The 19,962-nt window shown below is 42.6% G+C and overlaps 1 protein-coding gene across 2 annotated transcripts in view; it reads right to left on the bottom strand.

The window, feature by feature from the left end:
- Positions 1–14,012, bottom strand: part of LOC141110570 (basal cell adhesion molecule-like) — a 79,070-nt gene extending 65,058 nt beyond the window's left edge. For both annotated transcript variants that reach the window (XM_073601980.1, XM_073601982.1), the window contains exons 1-2: positions 13,854–14,012; positions 753–877 (exon numbers count right to left, since the gene is read on the bottom strand). In XM_073601980.1, coding sequence (XP_073458081.1) covers positions 753–877; positions 13,854–13,914 — 186 coding nt within the window. In that variant the 5' untranslated portion in view covers positions 13,915–14,012. The remainder of the gene's footprint in view (positions 1–752; positions 878–13,853) is intronic.
- Positions 14,013–19,962: the final 5,950 nt, after the last annotated feature.

The following is a 19,962-nucleotide window of genomic DNA, read 5'->3' as shown; positions in this document are numbered from 1 at the left end:
TGGAAAGTCTGATGTTTGATATATTGGTGTATATGAAGTTACAAAGCTTCTGGAATTCTGCAAAGTATTTTCTCTACTTGCTGAAAATATTCTTAGCCTGAAATAAAGAAAACGAATGCCTCTGCCATATCTACGGACTGGTATGTGTAGGTGGCCATCTTGGTAGAGGTAGGGCTTTGCTTAGAGCAGCAATGTAGAAACATAAGCAAATTTTACTCCATGACTCCTAAGACAAGCAGTCGGAGGCAGCAGTGCCTTAGCTCTCACACTGCAGATATAAATCCATGAGGATCTAGGTACTTGAGTGCCTAGGCCCACTCACATACTGTACATAACGTTTCTAAATGTTCCCTATAGCATACCCCCTTTTTTTTTTTTACTTTCTGAGCTTGAGTCCACCTCAGTCTATGATGTTACTATTGCTGATCTACTTCTGACAATGCTAACAGCTCAGCTGTCATGTTGATCCTCTTCAGTGCTGCAAATCAGGAAGGTCACAGAAAAGTCCTCATGTGTATATATTCTGTATTTGCAACTTAAAATTAAAAAAAATGAGACTTAGCATGACAAACAGCCAACTAGCTTCTTCAAAAAGGTAATGGGACAGGTTTTCTTAAATGAGGAAGTTTGGTTGAGTGTTTTGGGTTCCCTTTAAGTTTCAGAGTTGTGTCAAGTTGAGCAAGGAATTTAGGATGCTTGCAGCATAACTGTTCTAAAGAAATACAACATCTGCACCTATTAGTCATACTTACTGTGCTGTATTTTTGGAAAGTGTAATTCTGCATATCCAATTCAGAGTCTGAGAGACATTCCAAGGCCACAGCATCCCCCTCCAGCACTGCAGACTCGGGACCCGAGATATACAATTCAGCAATAACTGCAAGAGACAAAACAGACATTGTTCATCTTCTACGTACTCATTAGCGTCATCCAACATACTCCATCACCAACCCCCCCCAGTGTCTGCAACATCATCCTACATCATCCATCACTAATCCCACAAGTGTCTGCAACATCATTCTATATCCTCCATGACCAACCCCACCAGTATCTGCAACATTATTCTAGATCCTCCATCACCAACCCCACCAGTGTCCTCAACATCATCCATCACCAACCCCATCAGTGTCTACAACATTATCCTACATCCTTCATCACCAACCCCACTAGTGTCTAAAATGTCATCCTACATCACCAACCCCACCAGTGTCTACAATGCCAACCTACATTCTCCATAACCAACCCCACCAGTGTCTACAATGTCATCCTACATCCTTCATCACCAACCCGACCAGTGTCTATGTCATCCTACATCCTCCATCACCGACCTCACCAGTGTCTGCAATGTTATCCTACAAACTTCCTCCATCACCAATCCCACCAATGTCTGAAAAGTCATCCTACATCCTCCATCACAAACCCCCACCAGTGTCTACAATGTCATCCTATATCCTCCATCACCAACCCCAAAAGTGTCTACATTGTCATCCAACATCACCAACCCTACCAGTGTTTACAACGTTATCCTACAAACTCCATCATCATTACCAAAATAGATATGGCCACATTTTCTAGAAAATTCTGAGCAGATTAAGTCCCCTAGTTTTATTCTATTCCCCAAATGTTGTACAGTCTCATCTCCCTCTCCTGGACATTAAAAACTGCATCAAGTCAGACAGAGCCTGGCTGGAGGACATACAGCATTATCTAGGCCTGTCCTCCCCAGCCTGACTGTTGCTGCCCTGCCACATTTATTCATTGGATTTCAGCTCTTTCAGTCACGGAGACTCAGCAGGCTCAGGCTAGAGTTACCTAGGGTGATCTGAATGCAAAAGCAGCCTGCCTAGGAACGCCCACTCATTTTGATATTTGCATAAGTCCTCCCAAGAGCCAACCCACTGCTTGCATCAGGAGGAGGGAGGCAGGGTGCTGTGCTGTTTTCAGGAAGCTATGTAAAGCACCCTGCTGGCCCCTCCTATCAGCCATAATCTGTAATGCATTGTCCAAAGAAGCACAAAGGCCCAGTGTTGATATTACTGGGACTTTAAAAAAATTAAACTTCAGATTTCTATCTAGACCTTTAAAAAAACATTTTGTTACATTTGTTTTAGATGTTCAAAAAATACCTGTTGATCCTGCCAGATAGCATTCTGTGTTCTCTGTCTGTTCTGATCATTATCAATTACATTGTTTTCCGCTATCTCTGAGGACTATAGAACAACACTTGTTTATGCTATGGAGAACAGAAATGGGGTTCAGTAGTCCTGTCTTCTTTTTGATACAGTAAGGTGAGTGAGCAAAGTCACCATGGGCCTAGGCATGTGTTAAAGGTATGATCGCCAGGTGAAAATAAAAATGGGAAAAAGCCTGAAAAAGAAAATTAACACAGCCACCACATCAAAGGTCTGGTAAGCTACAGTATATTACTTTTTTTTTTTTTTTTTGGGGGGGGGGGGGTTCTTTTGTCAACAGGACAGGAAAGGCTATCTCCTCAAGAGGGAACATATTAGTTATAAAGAGAGATAGGGATTCTAATCTTTCCATACTCCATACTAAATAACGTGACGTCTGGCAATAGACTGACCCAAAGTGACTGATAAATAACGTTCAACTCCATGGAGATATAATGACAATGAAATACACACTAGTTATGTATTAAATAACATAAATCATTACATTTGTTTTAACCTAGAACAAGCACAAGAGCCTGATTGTGCAGGAATACCTGCCTCCAGCAGAGTTTTGAACTACTATGTCTATAGGAGACTGGAGAGCAGAGGGATGACACATAGGTGTGCTGCTATTCCTTTGGAGTTTGGTCACATTCTGAGGTGGGCCCTAGACAAGGCTGTATTGACTGTACAGTAGTTTGCATGGAGGCCTAGAACCAACTGTTTTACCCAACAGGAACCCCTCTAATATATTTCATGTTTAGGAGAATCCCTGTTAAAAACAAATCATTGGTGACCAGTGGATAGAATGTCACCTTTACTAACAGCTAAATAGATCATTGGTGCCGTGCCTCTGGCTCTACCAAATAGAGTTGGCACTGGAACAATGTAGGCATCATAATGGGTGGTCAATGATCCACATCTCAAGAAACCCCTAGACACCTCTTGAGGAAAAACAATTCATTGGTGGTCAGTGGATAGAATGTCCCTTACATAGGAAGTCATTGGGGAGAATGTCCCTTGCTTTGGTGGCTATGAGGAATAATGCCCTTTACAAACAGCCAAAAAGATAACTGGTGTCATGCCGCTGCCTAGGCAAGTAGCATTGGACCCAGAATTTTCTGGTACCATCAGATGGGAGGTCAATGATCCACAGCTTAATGAACCTCTAGTAACCTCTGGAGGAAAAACAATTAATTGGTGGCCAGTGGATAGAATGCCACCCTTACAAATAGCAAAAAAAAAAAAAAATCATGGGTTTCATGCCTCTGGTGTTGGCCCTGGAATTATGAAGTCCTCATCAGACTGGGGTCAACTACCCACAGCTCAAGGAACCTCTAGCTACCTCTAAACAGAACCCTGGTTGAGAATGACTGGTCTAAAGCCTTCTTTACACGGGTCCATTTAGTTTAAGTCTTTCCTGGCGTTCCAGGCACTCATCCCATAGGGCCCTAAATAAGAGAACCACTTGGTACAGCGTCTAGCCCCGGCCAGCTGCAGCCTGCTATAGACTTTGACAGGCTGCAGGCAGTGGCCGTCCTAGGTGAACTAAAACACTGGGAGGGACGCATAGCAGCCAGGTGGTCCTGTGTGCAAGCCGCCTACGAGGTGATTTGCCTCACTAGAGAGATTTCCTTTCAATCTAGTTTCCAGGACTGGAATTGAAGGAAAAACTCACTTGTCAGGGGTTTTACCATAGTTACATAGTTAGTCAGGTTGAAAAAAACATAAAAATAAATAAATAAAAAATAATAAATAATATCATACAATCCCATATACCCAATCCTATACCCACAGTTTATCCAGAGAAAGACGAAAAACGCTAGCAAAGCATGATCCAATTTGCTACAGCAAAGGAAAAAAATTCCTTCCTGATCCCGGAGAGGCAATCAGATTTTCCCTTGATCAACTTTACCTATCAATGTTAGTACCCAGTAATATTATGTACATTTAGGAAAGAATCAGGCCTTTCCTAAAGCAATCTACTGAGCTGGCCAAAACCACTTCTGGAGGGAGTCTATTCCACATTTTCACAGCTCTTACTGTAAAGAAACCTTTCAGTATTTGGAGATGAAATCTCTTTGCTCTAGCCGTAAAGAGTGCCCCCTTGTCTATCGTCAACTCTATCCAAAAAAAGCCTCAAAAAACTATGGCTTGACTTCAGACATATTTTAATTTGCAGCTGTGCTGTGCCTTCTAGTCAGCAGTAAAACTGTGCCCGTTAGCCAGCAGGAATATACGGTACATCAGGGAAAAGAAAACCTCAAAAACGGTGAACCCTGGCTATTCAGCTTGTTATAAATAAACTATAATTTCAAAAGCAAGTCTCTTGAAACCACCAAAATCCCCTCAAAACTGACCCACACTGCCTATAAGACACTTATTGAATACAGAAGAACAGCTGTGTGAAAAAGACATAACCAAGCAATTTAAAACCAGGGTTCCAATGAACCCTGGAGTTTCTCCAGATGTTCTCGGGGGTTCTTTGAGCTAAGGCTGATTGGCATCTGATGGTGCCTACATAGTTACAAATCAATGCCACTTGGCAGAGCCAGTGGCATGACACTGATCTTTTTTAGCTGTCTGGTAAGGTTAAGGTCCACTGACCTTAATTGAGGGGAACATTCCTCCTACTGACCATCAATGTAAGACACGCTGGACCACCAACGTAAGGGGCATTCTTCCCATTGACCACCAACCTTTGGTGGTCAATGGGAAGATTGTCCCTTACGTTGGTGACCAACATAAGGGACATCCTTCTCATAGACCACCAACGTAAGGGGCATTTCCCCATAGACCACCAACGTAAGGGGTATTCTTCCCATTGACCACCAATGTAGGAGGCGTTCTTTACACTGTTCTTCTTCCAACTGCAACTGTCTCTGCCGGGAGCAGAAATAGATTCACAATTTATGTTGGATGTCTTAAAAGCATCCATGTGCATGAGGCCTTCTGACCTTTAGATGCGTCATTTTATGTAAGATCTTGATGCCAGCAACATCCTGCATAGATATCAGTAAATCAATTGTGGCCATGTGTGTGAAGCCCTACATCTTGGGGAATCAATACCCATGAAATGCTACAATAAGGTACAAGGATGTCCGCAGAATAGTTTCACACATTTTGTGTCAAGAAACCCCTTCATCAAAAGAAAGTCCTCTGAAAAAAAGCAGTTTTGTGCTAGTTACTAATACATGGAAACCCCCTTTAAGAAGTCAGAATTGTGTGCTAAGATAAGTCTGGGATGTGACATCAATCGGGAGGAATGTCCTTTTATTTACAATAGATCTGTAGCAGGAGATGGACTTGGAGCTCCTTTATCCTCTTACTAATAACTCCCGGCTAGTAAACCTGTCTTTTATATCCCCCAGTCCTCATGAAAGGTGCGGCAGAGGCTCCCGTCGCAAGGCAGCCGATTCAGACAATATCGCTCCCAGTGTGATCCTGTAATGTTCACCGTGACTTACACGCCTGATAATTGTAGCGTCCCCAGAGGGGGGCCCCAATCCCGGCAGGATCTGAGACACCTTTGTAGATCAAGTGACAAGGCTTCACAGATGAAATTAAAACCGAACAGAACAAATCTTGTCTTTGCTTTGTACGGGATTAGCTCTCATCCGTCTTAAAGGAAATGTACGACTGAAGGGCAGAAAGCTTGTTCAGAAAAGAGTATCTAGATATTGTTCAAACGTCCACGAATGTTTTGAAAGGCAGGCTTCGTTTTACGAGTTGACTCATTTTGAACTCTGTGGGCCTTAGGTATGAAAGCGACTGCAAAAGGAGCTGCCAGTGTTTTCAACCAATTCTACTTGTCCATCTGACAGTGACATTTTCCTTTTAGGTGAAATATGTTGGCTGTGTTGTCCCGTGGATTCTTATAGGTCTGGGATGCTCCCTGCCATCATTTTTTACTCTGTTTGGGCTTGTTTACACTTGCATTAGCCCTTTTAAGAGCGGTGCATCATTTTTCAGAGGGTGTTTGACAGGTGGTGGGGAGGTGATATGTTTCCTCCTTACCTCATAAAAGCCTGCACAACTGCTTCCACTGCACATGGTTGCAGGGCAGGGCAATTCACTTGATGTCACTAATGTAAGGAGCATTCTTCCCACCAACCTCTAATGTAAGAGACAATCTCTCTATCGATCTTCGATATAAGGGACATTCTTCCCACCAATCCCCAATGTAAGGGATATTCTTCCCACCAACCTCCAATGTAAGGGACATTCTTCCCACCAATCTCCAATGTAAGGGACATTCTTCCCACCAACCTCCAATGTAAGGGACATTCTTCCCACCAACCTCCAATGTAAGGGACATTCTTCCCACCAACCTCCAATGTAAGGGACATTCTTCCCACCAACCTCCAATGTAAGGGATATTCTTCCCACCAATCTCCAATGTAAGGGATATTCGACCCACCAACCTCCAATGTAAGGTATATTCTTCCCACCAACCCCCAATGTAAAGGAAATTCTTCCTACCGACCTCCAATGTAAGGGACATTCTTCCCACCGACCTTCAATATAAGAGACATTCTTCCTACAGATCCTTCAGTAAAAAGGACGTTCTTCCCATCAACCTCCAATGTAAGGGACATTCTTCCTACCGACCTTCAATGTAAGGGACATTCTTCCTACCGACCTCCAATATAAGGGGCATTCTTCCTACCGACCTCCAATGTAAGGGGCATTCTTCCCACCAACCTCCAATGTAAGGGACATTCTTCCTACCGACCTCCAATGTAAGGGACATTCTTCCTACCGACCTCCAATGTAAGGAACATTCTTCCTACCGACCTCCAATGTAAGGGGCATTCTTCCCACCAGCATCCAAGAGGCATTCTCCCCACAACCTTCAAAGTAAGGAGCTTTCTTTCCACTGGCCTCCAATGTAAGGTACATTCTTCCCACTGACCGCCAATGTAAGGAACTTTCTACCCATCAACCTCCAATATAAGGGACATTCTTCCCACCAACCTCCCGATGTAAGGGATATTCTTCCCATCGACCTGCAATGTAAAGGACATTCTTCCCACTGACCTGCAACGTAAGGGACTTTCTTTCCACCGTCCAGCGTAATAAACATTCTTCCCCCTGACCACCAATGTAAGGAGTATTCTTCCCATTGACCACCTAGGTAAGGAACATTCTTCCCCCTGACCACCAATGTAAGGAGCATTCTTATATTGTCCTCTGAAGAACTAATTTTAGCAGGGATTCCCTGAGAAACCAAACCATTGCGTCCTTGTCATGTGTATATCACCCCAACCCACAGCTGCCTTTGCAGTTTAAGGGGAGCAGTTGTAGGGCACTAAAAATGTGGCTCAATACACACACCCCCGCCCACCAGCAAGCCCTGAACGAGGAGCAATTTTCCACTGTTTTGCTGCAATTTTCGCACATTTTGAAGCTCAACAATCATGGCAAAATCACGCCACGTTTAGGCTGCCATTCAAGATGCATGGCACCCAAACACATGTGGATTTGCCCACAATTACAAATCAAGTATATGTAAACGGGGCCTAAAACTTTGCTGTTCACACTGCTTCTTATATAAGCTGAAGTCTGGGTGTAACAGGTCTTACTTGGGAGGGGCACTTCAATACAGCTGCATGCAGCAAACAAGTTCAACAGCACTCAGTTTTTTTGATTAACAATTCACATTCCAGCCGGCTTTTAAAGCCATAATAAATGCAGAGGTCTCAGTTGCATACAATAGCAAATGCCTGTGGAAGCCATGCACCATTTTGAAAGAGTATGCGCAAATACAATGAAAGCCTTTGTTTTGTTACATCCAAAAGACCTGATCTTGTCCTTTACAACAGCACAACAATGGTCCAATTGTCAGGAGGCTGGCATTGCACTGCTCTGCTTATAGGCGACTTGTTTTCTTATTCTATTGTCATTAAGAATAAGGCAAGCCTCCAACAACCAACATCTAAAACACTCCCTCGCAATTAGCAGAGATCAGCAATCTATTAGGAATCAGAAACCATAACAATCGGTTGGCAATGCCTTTATAATGGCGTTATTTTCGGTCACATGACCGACCTACAAAACTCCTGCTTGGGCTTCAAGGAAGCTCCCATATCACCTCTAATGTTGAAGCTGGGAGCAGAGGAGGAGCAGTCCCAGCCAATGACACCTGCATTGTGATGGACGTGATGACATCAGTATTTATATGAATGGGAAGGGACCGACCGGAGGGCCGACAACGCTGCAAGTTCAGCAATAGAGTAATGGCGTTGTTAGCTCAGCACAGAAAATGAGGCCACCATAAGAAGACTGGCAGGATCAACAGGTAATTATTTGACAACTAAAGGACAAAAAAAAGGTAGGCGATTTAAAGTAACATTGAAGTAGTTGTAAACCTCAGACATGAAATATGAACAAAACATATCCCTCTATAGTGTGTACTTGGCTCAATCCAGAGCATTAAGTGTCATTTCTGTCCGCTGCTTCATTCCTCTGCTATCAGCATGAGTCACTTCTGACGGCTGAAGGCCTTGGCACAGGCATATAAAGGTAAGGGTGAAGGGAGTGGCACAGGAACATGAAGGCAAGCGTGAAGGGAATGGCAAAGGAACAGGAAGGTAAGGGTGAAGGGAGTGGCACAGGAACATGAAGGTAAGGGTGAAGGGAATGGCACAGGACCATGACGGTAAGGGTGAAGGCAATGGCACAGGACCATGAAGGTAAGGGTGAAGGGAGTGGCACAGAAACATGAAGGCAAGTGTGAAGGGAATGGCAAAGGAACATGAAAGTGATGGTGAAGAGAGTGGCACAGGAAAGTGAAGGTAAGGGTGAGGTTAGTGGCACAGAAACCTGAAGGGAAGGGTGAAGGGAGTGGAGCAGGAACATGAAGGTGAGGGGAGTGGCACAGGAACATGAAGGTGATGGTGAAGGCAATGGCACAGGAACATGAAGGTAAGGGTGAAGGGAATGGCACAGGAACATGAAGGTAAGGGTGAAGGGAATGGCACAGGACCATGAAGGTAAGGGTGAAGGCAATGGCACAGGAACATGAAGGTGAGGGTGAAGGCAATGGCACAGGAACATGAAGGTGAGGGTGAAGGCAATGGCACAGGAACATGAAGGTGAGGGTGAAGGCAATGGCACAGGAACATAAAGGTGAGGGTGAAGAGAGTGGCACAATCATATAAAATGAAGTGTCAAGGAGTACTGCAGAAATATGGAGGTAAGGGTGAAGGGAGTAGCATGAGAACATGAAGGTGAGGGTGAAGGGAGTGGCACAGGAACATGAAGGCGATGAAGGGAGTGGCACAGGAAAGTGAAGGTGAGGGGAGTGGCACAGGAACATGAAGGTGAGGGTGAAGGGAGTGGCACAGGAACATGAAGGCAAGCGTGAAGGGAATGGCAAAGGAACATGAAAGTGATGGTGAAGAGAGTGGCACAGGAAAGTAAAGGTAAGGGTGAGGTTAGTGGCACAGAAACCTGAAGGGAAGGGTGAAGGGAGTGGAGCAGGAACATGAAGGTGAGAGGAGTGGCACAGGAACATGAAGGTAAGGGTGAAGGGAATGGCACAGGAACATGAAGGTAAGGGTGAAGGGAATGGCACAGGACCATGAAGATAAGGGTGAAGGCAATGGCACAGGACCATGAAGGTAAGGGTGAAGGCAATGGCACAGGAACATGAAGGTGAGGGTGAAGGCAATGGCACAGGAACATGAAGGTGAGGGTGAAGAGAGTGGCACAGTCATATAAAATGAAGTGTCAAGGAGTACTGCAGAAATATGGAGGTAAGGGTGAAGGGAGTAGCATGAGAACATGAAGGTGAGGGTGAAGGGAGTGGCACAGGAACATGAAGGCGATGAAGGGAGTGGCACAGGAAAGTGAAGGTGAGGGGAGTGGCACAGGAACATGAAGATGAGGGGTGTGGCACAGGAACATGAAGATGAGGGGTGTGGCACAGGAACATGAAGAAGAGGGGAGTGGCACAGGAACATGAAGATGAGGGTATAGGGAGTGGCACAGGAACATGAAGGTGAGGGTGAAGGGAGTGGCACAGGAAAGTGAAGGTAAGGGTGAGGTTAGTGGCACAGAAACATGAAGGGAAGGGTGAAGGGAGTGGAGCAGGAACATGAAGGTGAGGGGAGTGGCACCGGAACATGAAGGTGATGGTGAAGGGAGTGGCACAGGAACATGAAGGTGATGGTGAAGGGAGTGGCACAGGAACATGAAGGTGAGGGTGAAGGGAGTGGAACAGGAAAGTGAAGGTAAGGGTAAGTTTAGTGGTACAGAAACAAAGGGAAGGGTGAAGGGAGTGGCACAGGAACATGACGGTGAGGGTGAAGGGAGTGGCACAGGCATATAAAATGAAGTGTCAAGGAGTACTACAGAATGTGAAGGTAAGGGTGAGGGGAGTGGTGCAGGAATGTAATGCAAGAAAGAAGGGAGTGGTGCAGGTAATGTGAAAGTATGGGTGAGGGGAGTGGCGCAGGAATGAGAAGGTAAGGGTGAAGAGAATGGCACAAGCGTATAAAGGTAAGGATCAATGACTGCCATGGAGATGTGAAGGTAAGAGGAGGGAGTAGTGCAGGAACATAAGGGTAAGGGTCAAGGAAGTGGCGAATGATGGTGACGATTGAAGAAACCTGCGAGCTCAAATCTTTCCCTACTCTGTAAAGAACAAAGTTTAGCCCATACATATACTTTCCCTCCATCTCCAGCTGACACATGGGATCCGGTTACTGTTTACTTAAACCATTTGTTCTCTGGAAAGCGAGGCTTGATGTTTTATTATGGTGACAGTTTTGTTCCTCTCTATGAAAAGCTTTATCTCTTTTAAAGGATAAATTACCGATAGACATCTATAGGGTTGTGTCCTGATCAATGATTGTCCTATAGAAGTCTATGGGGCTGTAAAATGCATACTTGGTCAGGGCAGTGAACAAAAAGCGAAACCACAATCACTGTATTACGGTAAGTATGCATCTGTGGGGGTGGAGGAGGAAGGAGAAGGGGACAAAAACTCCACACAAGGAAAAATGTAGATTGGCTGCATTTTTTGGCAGGTCTTACAATTTATGTGCATTCATTTGGAAGTAAGGGAAGATGAAATGGTGAAAAGAAAAAAAAACCCTACAAATAAATGCACTAAAAAATATTTGAAAAAAGCATGTCAGTGCACAGTGCAGTAAAAAGGGCACAACAATACGCGTGGGTTTTCCAGGCGTTTCTATATGCGCTGTCACGTGAATCAGCGCTACCTTTTTTTCCTTTGCAATTTTATCAAGGGGCGGTATAAACAGGTGGTTGATCAGCACTTTTACCACCCCCAACGACTGAGCCACATGCTGGCCATGTTAATACACATTGTGCTGGTTGCGGCACATGTTGCATTTGGAAGATCCAACCCAATTCAAGTGAAAGGGACTATAGTGGGCTTTTAATGGTTAAAAAAGGGAAGCCGAGAGGCAACAAACTGGCTGTTAACCACCTCTACAAAGCGTCCCACTGCAGATTGCTTTTCAAAGGAGCAGTAAAAAAAGGGCTTAAAAAAAAAAAAAAAAAACGGCAAGCGTGCAGCATTTTTTCTTCACGCACATAAAAACGCACTTGGGCGTACAACACCAGTATCTTTCTGGGTCTGGGAGGCCAGAGGTGTTTCAAAGTTTTTCTGGGACTTCTTTCGGCCGTTTGTATGGGAATTTCTGAAGCGTTTTTAAGCTTTGGCATTTTTATATTGGCCAATAGAAAAAAATATCATCTGTTTCATCATTTGTTGTTATGTTTTTCAGTTTTTCATCCACTGTTATTTACTTATTATTTTTTTTCCTTTTTTTTTTTTTTTTTTTTTTTTAGTAAGGGGTTAGGGGTTAAAGAATATGGTTCGGGTTTAATTCATTTATTTTATTTTTGTTTATTGACTTATTATTTATTTTGTTAGGTTAGGGGTGTGAGGTTAATATTAGGGTTAGGGGTTAATATTAGGATTAGGAGTTAAAGGTTACAGTTAGCGGTTAATGTACTTATAATAATAATAATTATTTTGTTGGGTTAGGAGTTAATATTAGGGTTTGGGGTTAAAGGTTTTGGTTAGGAGTTAATTTATTTTATTTACTTATTATTTATGTTTTTTATTTGTTAGGTTAGGGGTTAATGTCAATGTTAGGGGTTAATTTATTTATTATTTATTTACTTCTTCTTATGTATTTTGTTAGGTTAGGGGTTAGAGGTTAATATTGGGGTCAGGGGTTAATATTAGGGTTGGGGGTTATAGTTAGGGGGTTCATTTATTTAATTTACTTATTATTATTATTTATTTTGTTGTGTTACGTTAGGGGTTAGGAGTTCTTATTAGGGTTTGGAGCTAAAGGTTTTGGTTAGGGATTCATTTATTTTATTTATTTACTTTGTTAGGTTAGGGGTTAAAGGTTACGGTTAGGGGTTAATTTATTTACTTATTATTTATTTAGTCAGGTTAGGGGTAAGGGTTAGGATTAGGGGTTATTATTAAGGTTTGTTATTATTAGGTTTGGTTTAGGGGTTAGAATAAGGGCTTAATATTAGGATTATTTTATTATTTACTTGTACTTATTATTTATTATGTTAGGTTAGGGGTTAATATGAGGGTTAGGGGTTAAAGGTTACGGTCAGGGGTTAATTTATTTACTTATTTTGTCAGGTTAGGGGTAAGGGTTAGGATTAGGGGTTAATATTAGGGTTTGGGTTAGGATCGGGGTTATTAAAAGGTTTGGGTTAGAATAAGGGTTTAATGTTAGGGTTATTTTATAGGGGTTCATTTATTTACTTAGGATTATTTATTTTGTCGGGTTAGGGGTTAGGATTAGGGGCTAATATTAGGGTTTGGGTTAGGATTAGGGGTAAATATTAGGGTTTGGGTTAAGGATAAGGGTTTAATATTTGGGTTAGGGGTTATTATTAGGGGTTAGTATTAGGGTGAGTGTTATTTTATTTATTTATGATGGTTATTATTGATGTACTTTATTTATTTTATTATTGCAATTGCAGAAAAACACTCAGAAACATGCAACAAAATGTGCTAAAACACAAAAAAATGCACAAATCAAGCATTTCCACGCATTTCTATGGAACAAAAAATGCTTAAAAAAAAAAAAAAAAAAAACGCACCAATCTGCCCGATTGGAGCTACATTTAAAGCTCCGGAACTTTTTCGAGCTCCAGGCGTTTGGTTTCAGGTGACTTTGTAGTGGAGATGTGAACCAACTCCATAGAGAATATATGATTTTTGCGTTTTGGAGCTTCAACGTAGTCCAGGCTGCTGATCACAGCTGTATGGAACATCTGAGGACTACCGGGCGCAAAAATATGCTGGATGCCGGCACTGTACGCCCCGAAAGCACCCCTATGCGTGATCCTTGAAATGTTCCCTACTCTACCCTATACAAAAAAATAAAAATATTTTGACTTTACATCTATTTTAGATCCTGTTTCTATAAATAAAGGAAACAAAACAGTTACTGTAATTAAAACAAAAACAAGTAACAGGAAAACACATGATTAGATCAAAAAGTACGAAGGAAGCTACGAGCCGCCTCCCACTTACATTGACTGCTCCGACTTCAGACAACGCTGAAGTTTTAAACAAAGTTTTTTTTAAAAAAGTTCCTGTAAAAGTTTTATGCTAAGACCCAGAAGTTTGTAAAAAGTAGAATTAGAAGATCGGGGGGTTCTCACCTCCATTCCCAGCCAGGGCGAAGATCACAGAGATCAGGGAGAAGCACACCACATACTTCATCTTGCTGCTGCTTGTTGGTCTCCTTTGTTTTGTAATAAGTTTCAGCTTCCTGGAACAAGAGATGGCAAACACAATCAGTACATGTGACACCGCAGGAGGAGGCGTGACCACAGCTGAGCACACTCCCCAGGCAACAGAATTTATACAGTCGCACTGCTGGCCAATAGGAGGGGCAGCTTAATCCCAGCATCACCTGTCGCTAGGCAGACATTACAAGATAACATACAATGTATCTAAACTAGGGTTGCGTCGATACCGAGTATTTGCACAAGTATTGGTACTCATGCAAATGCACCGATACTTTCAGATTCGGTTCTTTGAGCTGTCAGTGGGTCTCCCCAGTGTTAAAGAAGTCCGGTAATTGGAGCTGTCAAAAAAAAAAAAAAGCAGCCGGAAATGTTTATTAACAACATTGCTCAGCCCTGAAACACTAAAATAAAAAGAAACATCGTTTCTTTTTGTATATTTCTGTTTCTTCATCTGCAGATCAAAGGGATGAACAAATGTTCCTCTGTTTAACCCCTTAATAATCCTTAATTTACTCTAATCAGCCTTAATTAACTCCCTATTCTCCTGCATTTATTATTTTCCTGCTTTTTTTCTTTTGTTCACGTCTATTTTAGAAACGATAAACAATTAATACTTTTTTTTTGTTTGCTTTGTTAGTGAATATTTTTACACATATATATTAACATATATTTACACATTTCACGTTGAAAAAGCGCTACATTAAAAAAAAAAAAAAAAAAAACTATTTAATTTCTAAATAACTTTTCAATGCTTTGTACCATTGCTGACAGCTGAAGTTAAAACAAAACAGTTGCAGTAGGTATCGGTAATTGGTATTGGTGAGTACTAAAAAAAAAAAAAAAAAAAAAAGGATTGGTACTCGTACAAAAAAATGGTATCGGTGCATCCCTAATCTAAACCCAAGAACAAAAATGATACAATTATTGTAGATTACCGATTTCTAGGTTACGTTCCCTTTTGTGCGAGCCAGGAATGCGTGCAAAAATGATATGCTCTCCTTACGCGCACAGAAAAGTGCTGCCGCTCATTGCTATTGGCACCTCCACACATTTTGCGAACGTGCGCATTTTTGTGCACGCCAAAACCCACGGTGATTTGTTTGCAGCATGATTTTGCAAAAGGGTCAGGCCGAGTTCACACATATGCGGCTGCGGGTTCGTGCCAGGGGTCCGGTGCGTCCGTGTTCACCGGTTTAGGCATACCTCCCAACTTTTTGAGATGGAAACGAGGGACACCTATTAGCAAAAGTTTGTTGGCATAGGGCACACCCCTGGCCACGCCCCCTTAAAGGAGAATTATGAAAAAGAAAAATGATTGGTTATGCCCACAAATGTTTTTTTTACCATTATTATTTTCTTATGTTTGCTTTTAAAATTTATGACATAGGAATTTATAGATAGGCAACTCTTAACACAAACACAATCAGTACATGTGACACCGCAGGAGGAGGCGTGACCACAGCTGAGCACACTCCCCAGGCAACAGAATTTATACAGTCGCACTGCTGGCCAATGGGAGGGGCAGCCTAATCCCAGCATCACCTGTCGCTAGGTAGACATTACAAGATAACATACAATGTATACAATATGTACGAGTATCGGTGCCAATACCGAGTATTTGCACAAGTATCGGTACTCGTGCAAATGCACCGATACCTGAAACCAATACTTTCAGGCTCGGTTCTTTGAGCCTTCAGGGGGTCTCCCCTGTGTTAAAAAAGTCTGGTAATTGGAGCTGTCAAAAAAAAAAAAAAAAAAAAGCAGCTGGCATTGTTTATTAACAACATTGCTCAGCCCTGAAACACTAAAATAAAAAAAAAAACATTGTTTCTTTTTGTATATTTCTTTTTCTTCATCTGCAGATCAAAGGGATGAACAAATGTTCCTCGGTTTAACCCCTCAATAAACCTTAATTTACTCTAATCAGCCTTAAAGCGGAGTTCCACCGATTTTTTTTTTTTTTTTAAAGTCAGCAGCTACAAATACTGCAGCTGCTGCCTTTAAAAATATGGACACTTACCTGTCCCGGGCACCCGCAATGTCAGCACCCAAAGCCGATCTGTCCCTCGGCTCTTGGGTGCTGCCGCCGCCATCTTCGGTGAGGGAATCTGGAAGTGAAGCCTTGTGGTTTCACTTCCTGATTCCCTACTGCGCATGTGCGACTCGCGCTGCGCATTCCGAATGGTCCCTGCTGTCTCCTGGGACCCGTGTGTCTCCCAGAAGACAGGGTGGGAGTGGCGTAGATACCGCAGGTGGCGCGGGTATCTATGCCCGGAGGTGGTAGCAAAATACCTGTATTAGACAGGTATCTGCTCCCCCCTCCCCCCTGAAAGGTGCCAACTGTGACACCGGAGAGGGGGGGGGGGATTCCGAAAAGCGGAAGTTCCATTTTTGTGTGGAACTCCACTTTAATTAACTCGCTATTCTCCTCCATTTAATTATTAGTTTCCTGCTTTTTTTTCTTTTGTTCACATCTATTTTATAGACGATAAACAATTAAAACTTTTTTTTTTGTTTGCTTTGTTAGGGAATAGTTTTACACATATATATTAACATATATTTACACATTTCACATTGAAAAAGTGCTAAATTAAAAAAAAAAAAATCTATTTATTTCATTTATAAATAACTTTTCAATGCTTTGTATCATTGCTGACAGCTGAAGTTAAAACAAAACAGTTGCAGTAGCTATCGGTAATTGGTATCGGCGAGTACTAAAAAAAAAAAAAGTATCGGTACTTGTTCTCATCGTAAAAAAAATGGATCCCTAATCTAAACCCAAGAACAAAAATGATACAATTATTGTAGATTACCGATCTGTAAATTATGTTCACTTTTGTGCGTGCCGGGAATGTGTACAAAAATGATATGCTCTCCTTACGCGTGCAGAAACACGCTGCCACTCATTGTTATTGGCACCACCATGCATTTTGCGAACGTGCGCATTTTTGTGCTCGCCAAAACCCACGGTGATTTGTTTGCAGCATGATTTTGCCAAAGGGTCGGGCCGAGTTCACACATATGCGGCTGCGTGCCAGGGGTCCGGTGCGTCCGTGTTCACCGGTTTAGGCATACCTCCCAACTTTTTGAGATGGAAACGAGGGACACCTATTAGCAAAAGTTTGTTGGCATAGGGCACACCCCTGGCCACGCCCCCTTAAAGGAGAATTATGAAAAAGAAAAATGATTAGTTATGCCCACAAATGTTTTTTTTACCGTTATTATTTTCTTATATTTGCTTTTAAAATTTATGACATAGGAATTTATAGATAGGCAACTCCTATCCTCATATTGATTAGTGGTTCCAAATTAATAATAACTACAGCAGTAGGGAAAAGACACAAAAGATACACTCCGCATCTTTCCAAATAACTGTTCTGCTTTATTATGACGCAATTGAAGGTTTTTATACACGCAATTACATAGGTATCACATTAATATTACAATTGTACGTTTATGGTAACAAGGGGCGTAACATAGGCAGACTAATTCTAATCAGGACTCGAAAGAATGTAAACATGTACTGAAAACATTATTAGTGCCATGTGCACAGTGAGGGCAGTGTGCAATACATAGGCAAACCATACAAAAATATAATACAATTATACGCAGAACTTGCAAATTTCCTTTAAAATTTACAAATGCAACAATTTAGAAACTGGATGAAAGGTTTAGCACTGGGAAACACTTTTGATAGATAAGTAGTGCATTTTATATACAACTATTTAGATCAGACCAAAATGAGGGACAAATGAGGAGGAAAGAGGGACAGAGGGACTTTGCTCCAAATCAGGGACAGTCCCTCAAAATCAGGGACAGTTGGGAGCTATGGTTTAGGTGCGAATCAGGTCTGAATTTTTGCCTGAGTTCGCCCCTTAATCAGACCCAAAGACGCATCAGACCCTGTTTGACTGCGGACCACGGCCGCCCCAGACCAATGTGAACTGGCTCCATTGAGAGCTGGTCACAGTCGCCTGTCATACGAGTTGGATGCGGGGAAAGCGGCATCCGATTCGCATTTGTGTGAACCCAGCCTCAGGGAGATCTTTTGCGCATTTCTTGCACATTGAAATGAATAGGCTTCCCTAAACGCAATGCACAAAAACGAGTGCGTGCTTCATCACACCTGCATGGCATTAATAGAGCCCGAGGCTAGGTTCAAATTTTGTGCATGTCGGGAACACATTCTTAGGGGCACCCGAACGCATCTGATTTTGCGTGCACCAAAACACATGGTTCCGCGGCACCATACGTTTCAGGGCGGCGTGATTTGGCAAAAAGGTCAAGGGACCTTAATTAATGGGCTGCCCTACGCATGCCCTCTGTCACACCTGCTTGGACACGAACAAAGTTGTTTTGGCTGCTGCATTCATTTTTTTAATTTTATTTAGGATTTTATCGCCATTGGCTCACACTTGAGCTTCTTCATTTTATGGGTGATTTCAGGCCTGAGCCTTTATATGTTTTAGCCACTGGAAAGCTAATTACTAGGAGAAGAAGAGACAGGAAATTGTGCATAAAACATGCGCTGCAGCATGATTTTCAAGCACTTGCATTAACCCCTTCCCACCACCACCACCCGGCCCTTTAAGAGGTTTGAAATGCGGAGAGGCCGGGATGGGCATTCGGATCACGTGACCACTGTTATTGGCTGTCACATAGTCACATGATCAGAAAGCTCCTGATCACAAGTATGCATCGGGAGCTTTCCAGTACCTGCCAGTCTCTGTCCTGGGAGCGCACAGGGCATACACTCTTAACACAAAAAGATGTTAACTACTTGACCTCCAGGCATTTTCTGGCACTTTTTGTATCCATGAAGCATTTGACACAGTTCCCCATAAACGTTTACTGTACAAAATAAGGTCCGTTGGCATGGACCATAGGGTGAGTACATGGACTGAAAACTGGCTACAAGGGCGTGTTCATAGAGTGGTGATAAATGGGGAGTACTCAGAATGGTCAGGGGTGGGTAGTGGGGTCCCCCAGGGTTCTGTGCTGGGACTAGTCCTGTTTATTTTGTTTATAAACGACCTAGAGGATGGGATAAACAGTTCAATCTCTGTATTTGCAGACGATACTAAGCTAAGCAGGGCAATAATTTCTCTGCAGGATGTGGAAACCTTGCAAGAAGATCTGAACAAATTAAATGGGGTGGGCAACTACATGGCAAATGAGGTTCAATGTAGAAAAATGTAAAATAATGCATTTGGGTGGCAAAAATATGAATGTAATCTATACACTGGGGGGAGAACCTCTGGGGGAATCTAGGATGGAAAAGGACCTGGGGGTCCTAGTAGATGATAGGCTCAGCAATGGCATGCAATTCCAAACTGTTGCTAACAAAGAAAACAGAATATTGGCATGTATTAAAAAAGGGGATCAACTCCAGAGATTAAACGATAATTCTCCCGCTTTACAAGACTCTGGTCCGGCTGCACCTGGAGTATGCTGTCCAGTTCTGGGCACCAGTCCTCAGGAAGGATGTACTGAAAATGGAGCGAGTACAAAGAAGGGCAACAAAGCTAATAAAGGGTCTGGAGGATATTAGTTATGAGGAAAGGTTGTGAGCACTGAACTTATTCTCTCTGGAGAAGAGACGCTTGAGAGGGGATATGAATTAAATTTATAAATACTGTACTGGTGACCCCACAATAGGGAGAAAACTTTTTGTGGAAGGGAGTTTAACAAGACACGTGGCCACTCATTAAAATTAGAAGAAAAGACTACGTAGAGGGTTCTTTACTGTAAGAGCGGCAAGGATGTGGAATTCCCTTCCACAGGCGGTGGTCTCAGCGGGGAGCATTGATAGCTTCAAAAAACTATTAGATAATCACCTGAATGACCGCAACATACAGGGATATACAATGTAATACTGACATATAATCACACACATAGGTTGGACTTGATGGACTTGTGTCTTTTTTTTAACCTCACCTACTATGTAACTATGTAACACTGCAGGGGAGGTAGGAGAGGATCAGTGTCAGTAATAAGATAGTACAGCCAGCCCTCTGGC

The sequence above is a fragment of the Aquarana catesbeiana genome, linkage group LG10, assembly GCF_042186555.1.
Source record: "Aquarana catesbeiana isolate 2022-GZ linkage group LG10, ASM4218655v1, whole genome shotgun sequence".
Lineage (NCBI taxonomy): Eukaryota > Metazoa > Chordata > Amphibia > Anura > Ranidae > Aquarana > Aquarana catesbeiana.
This window is presented reverse-complemented; position numbering and strand designations above follow the sequence as displayed.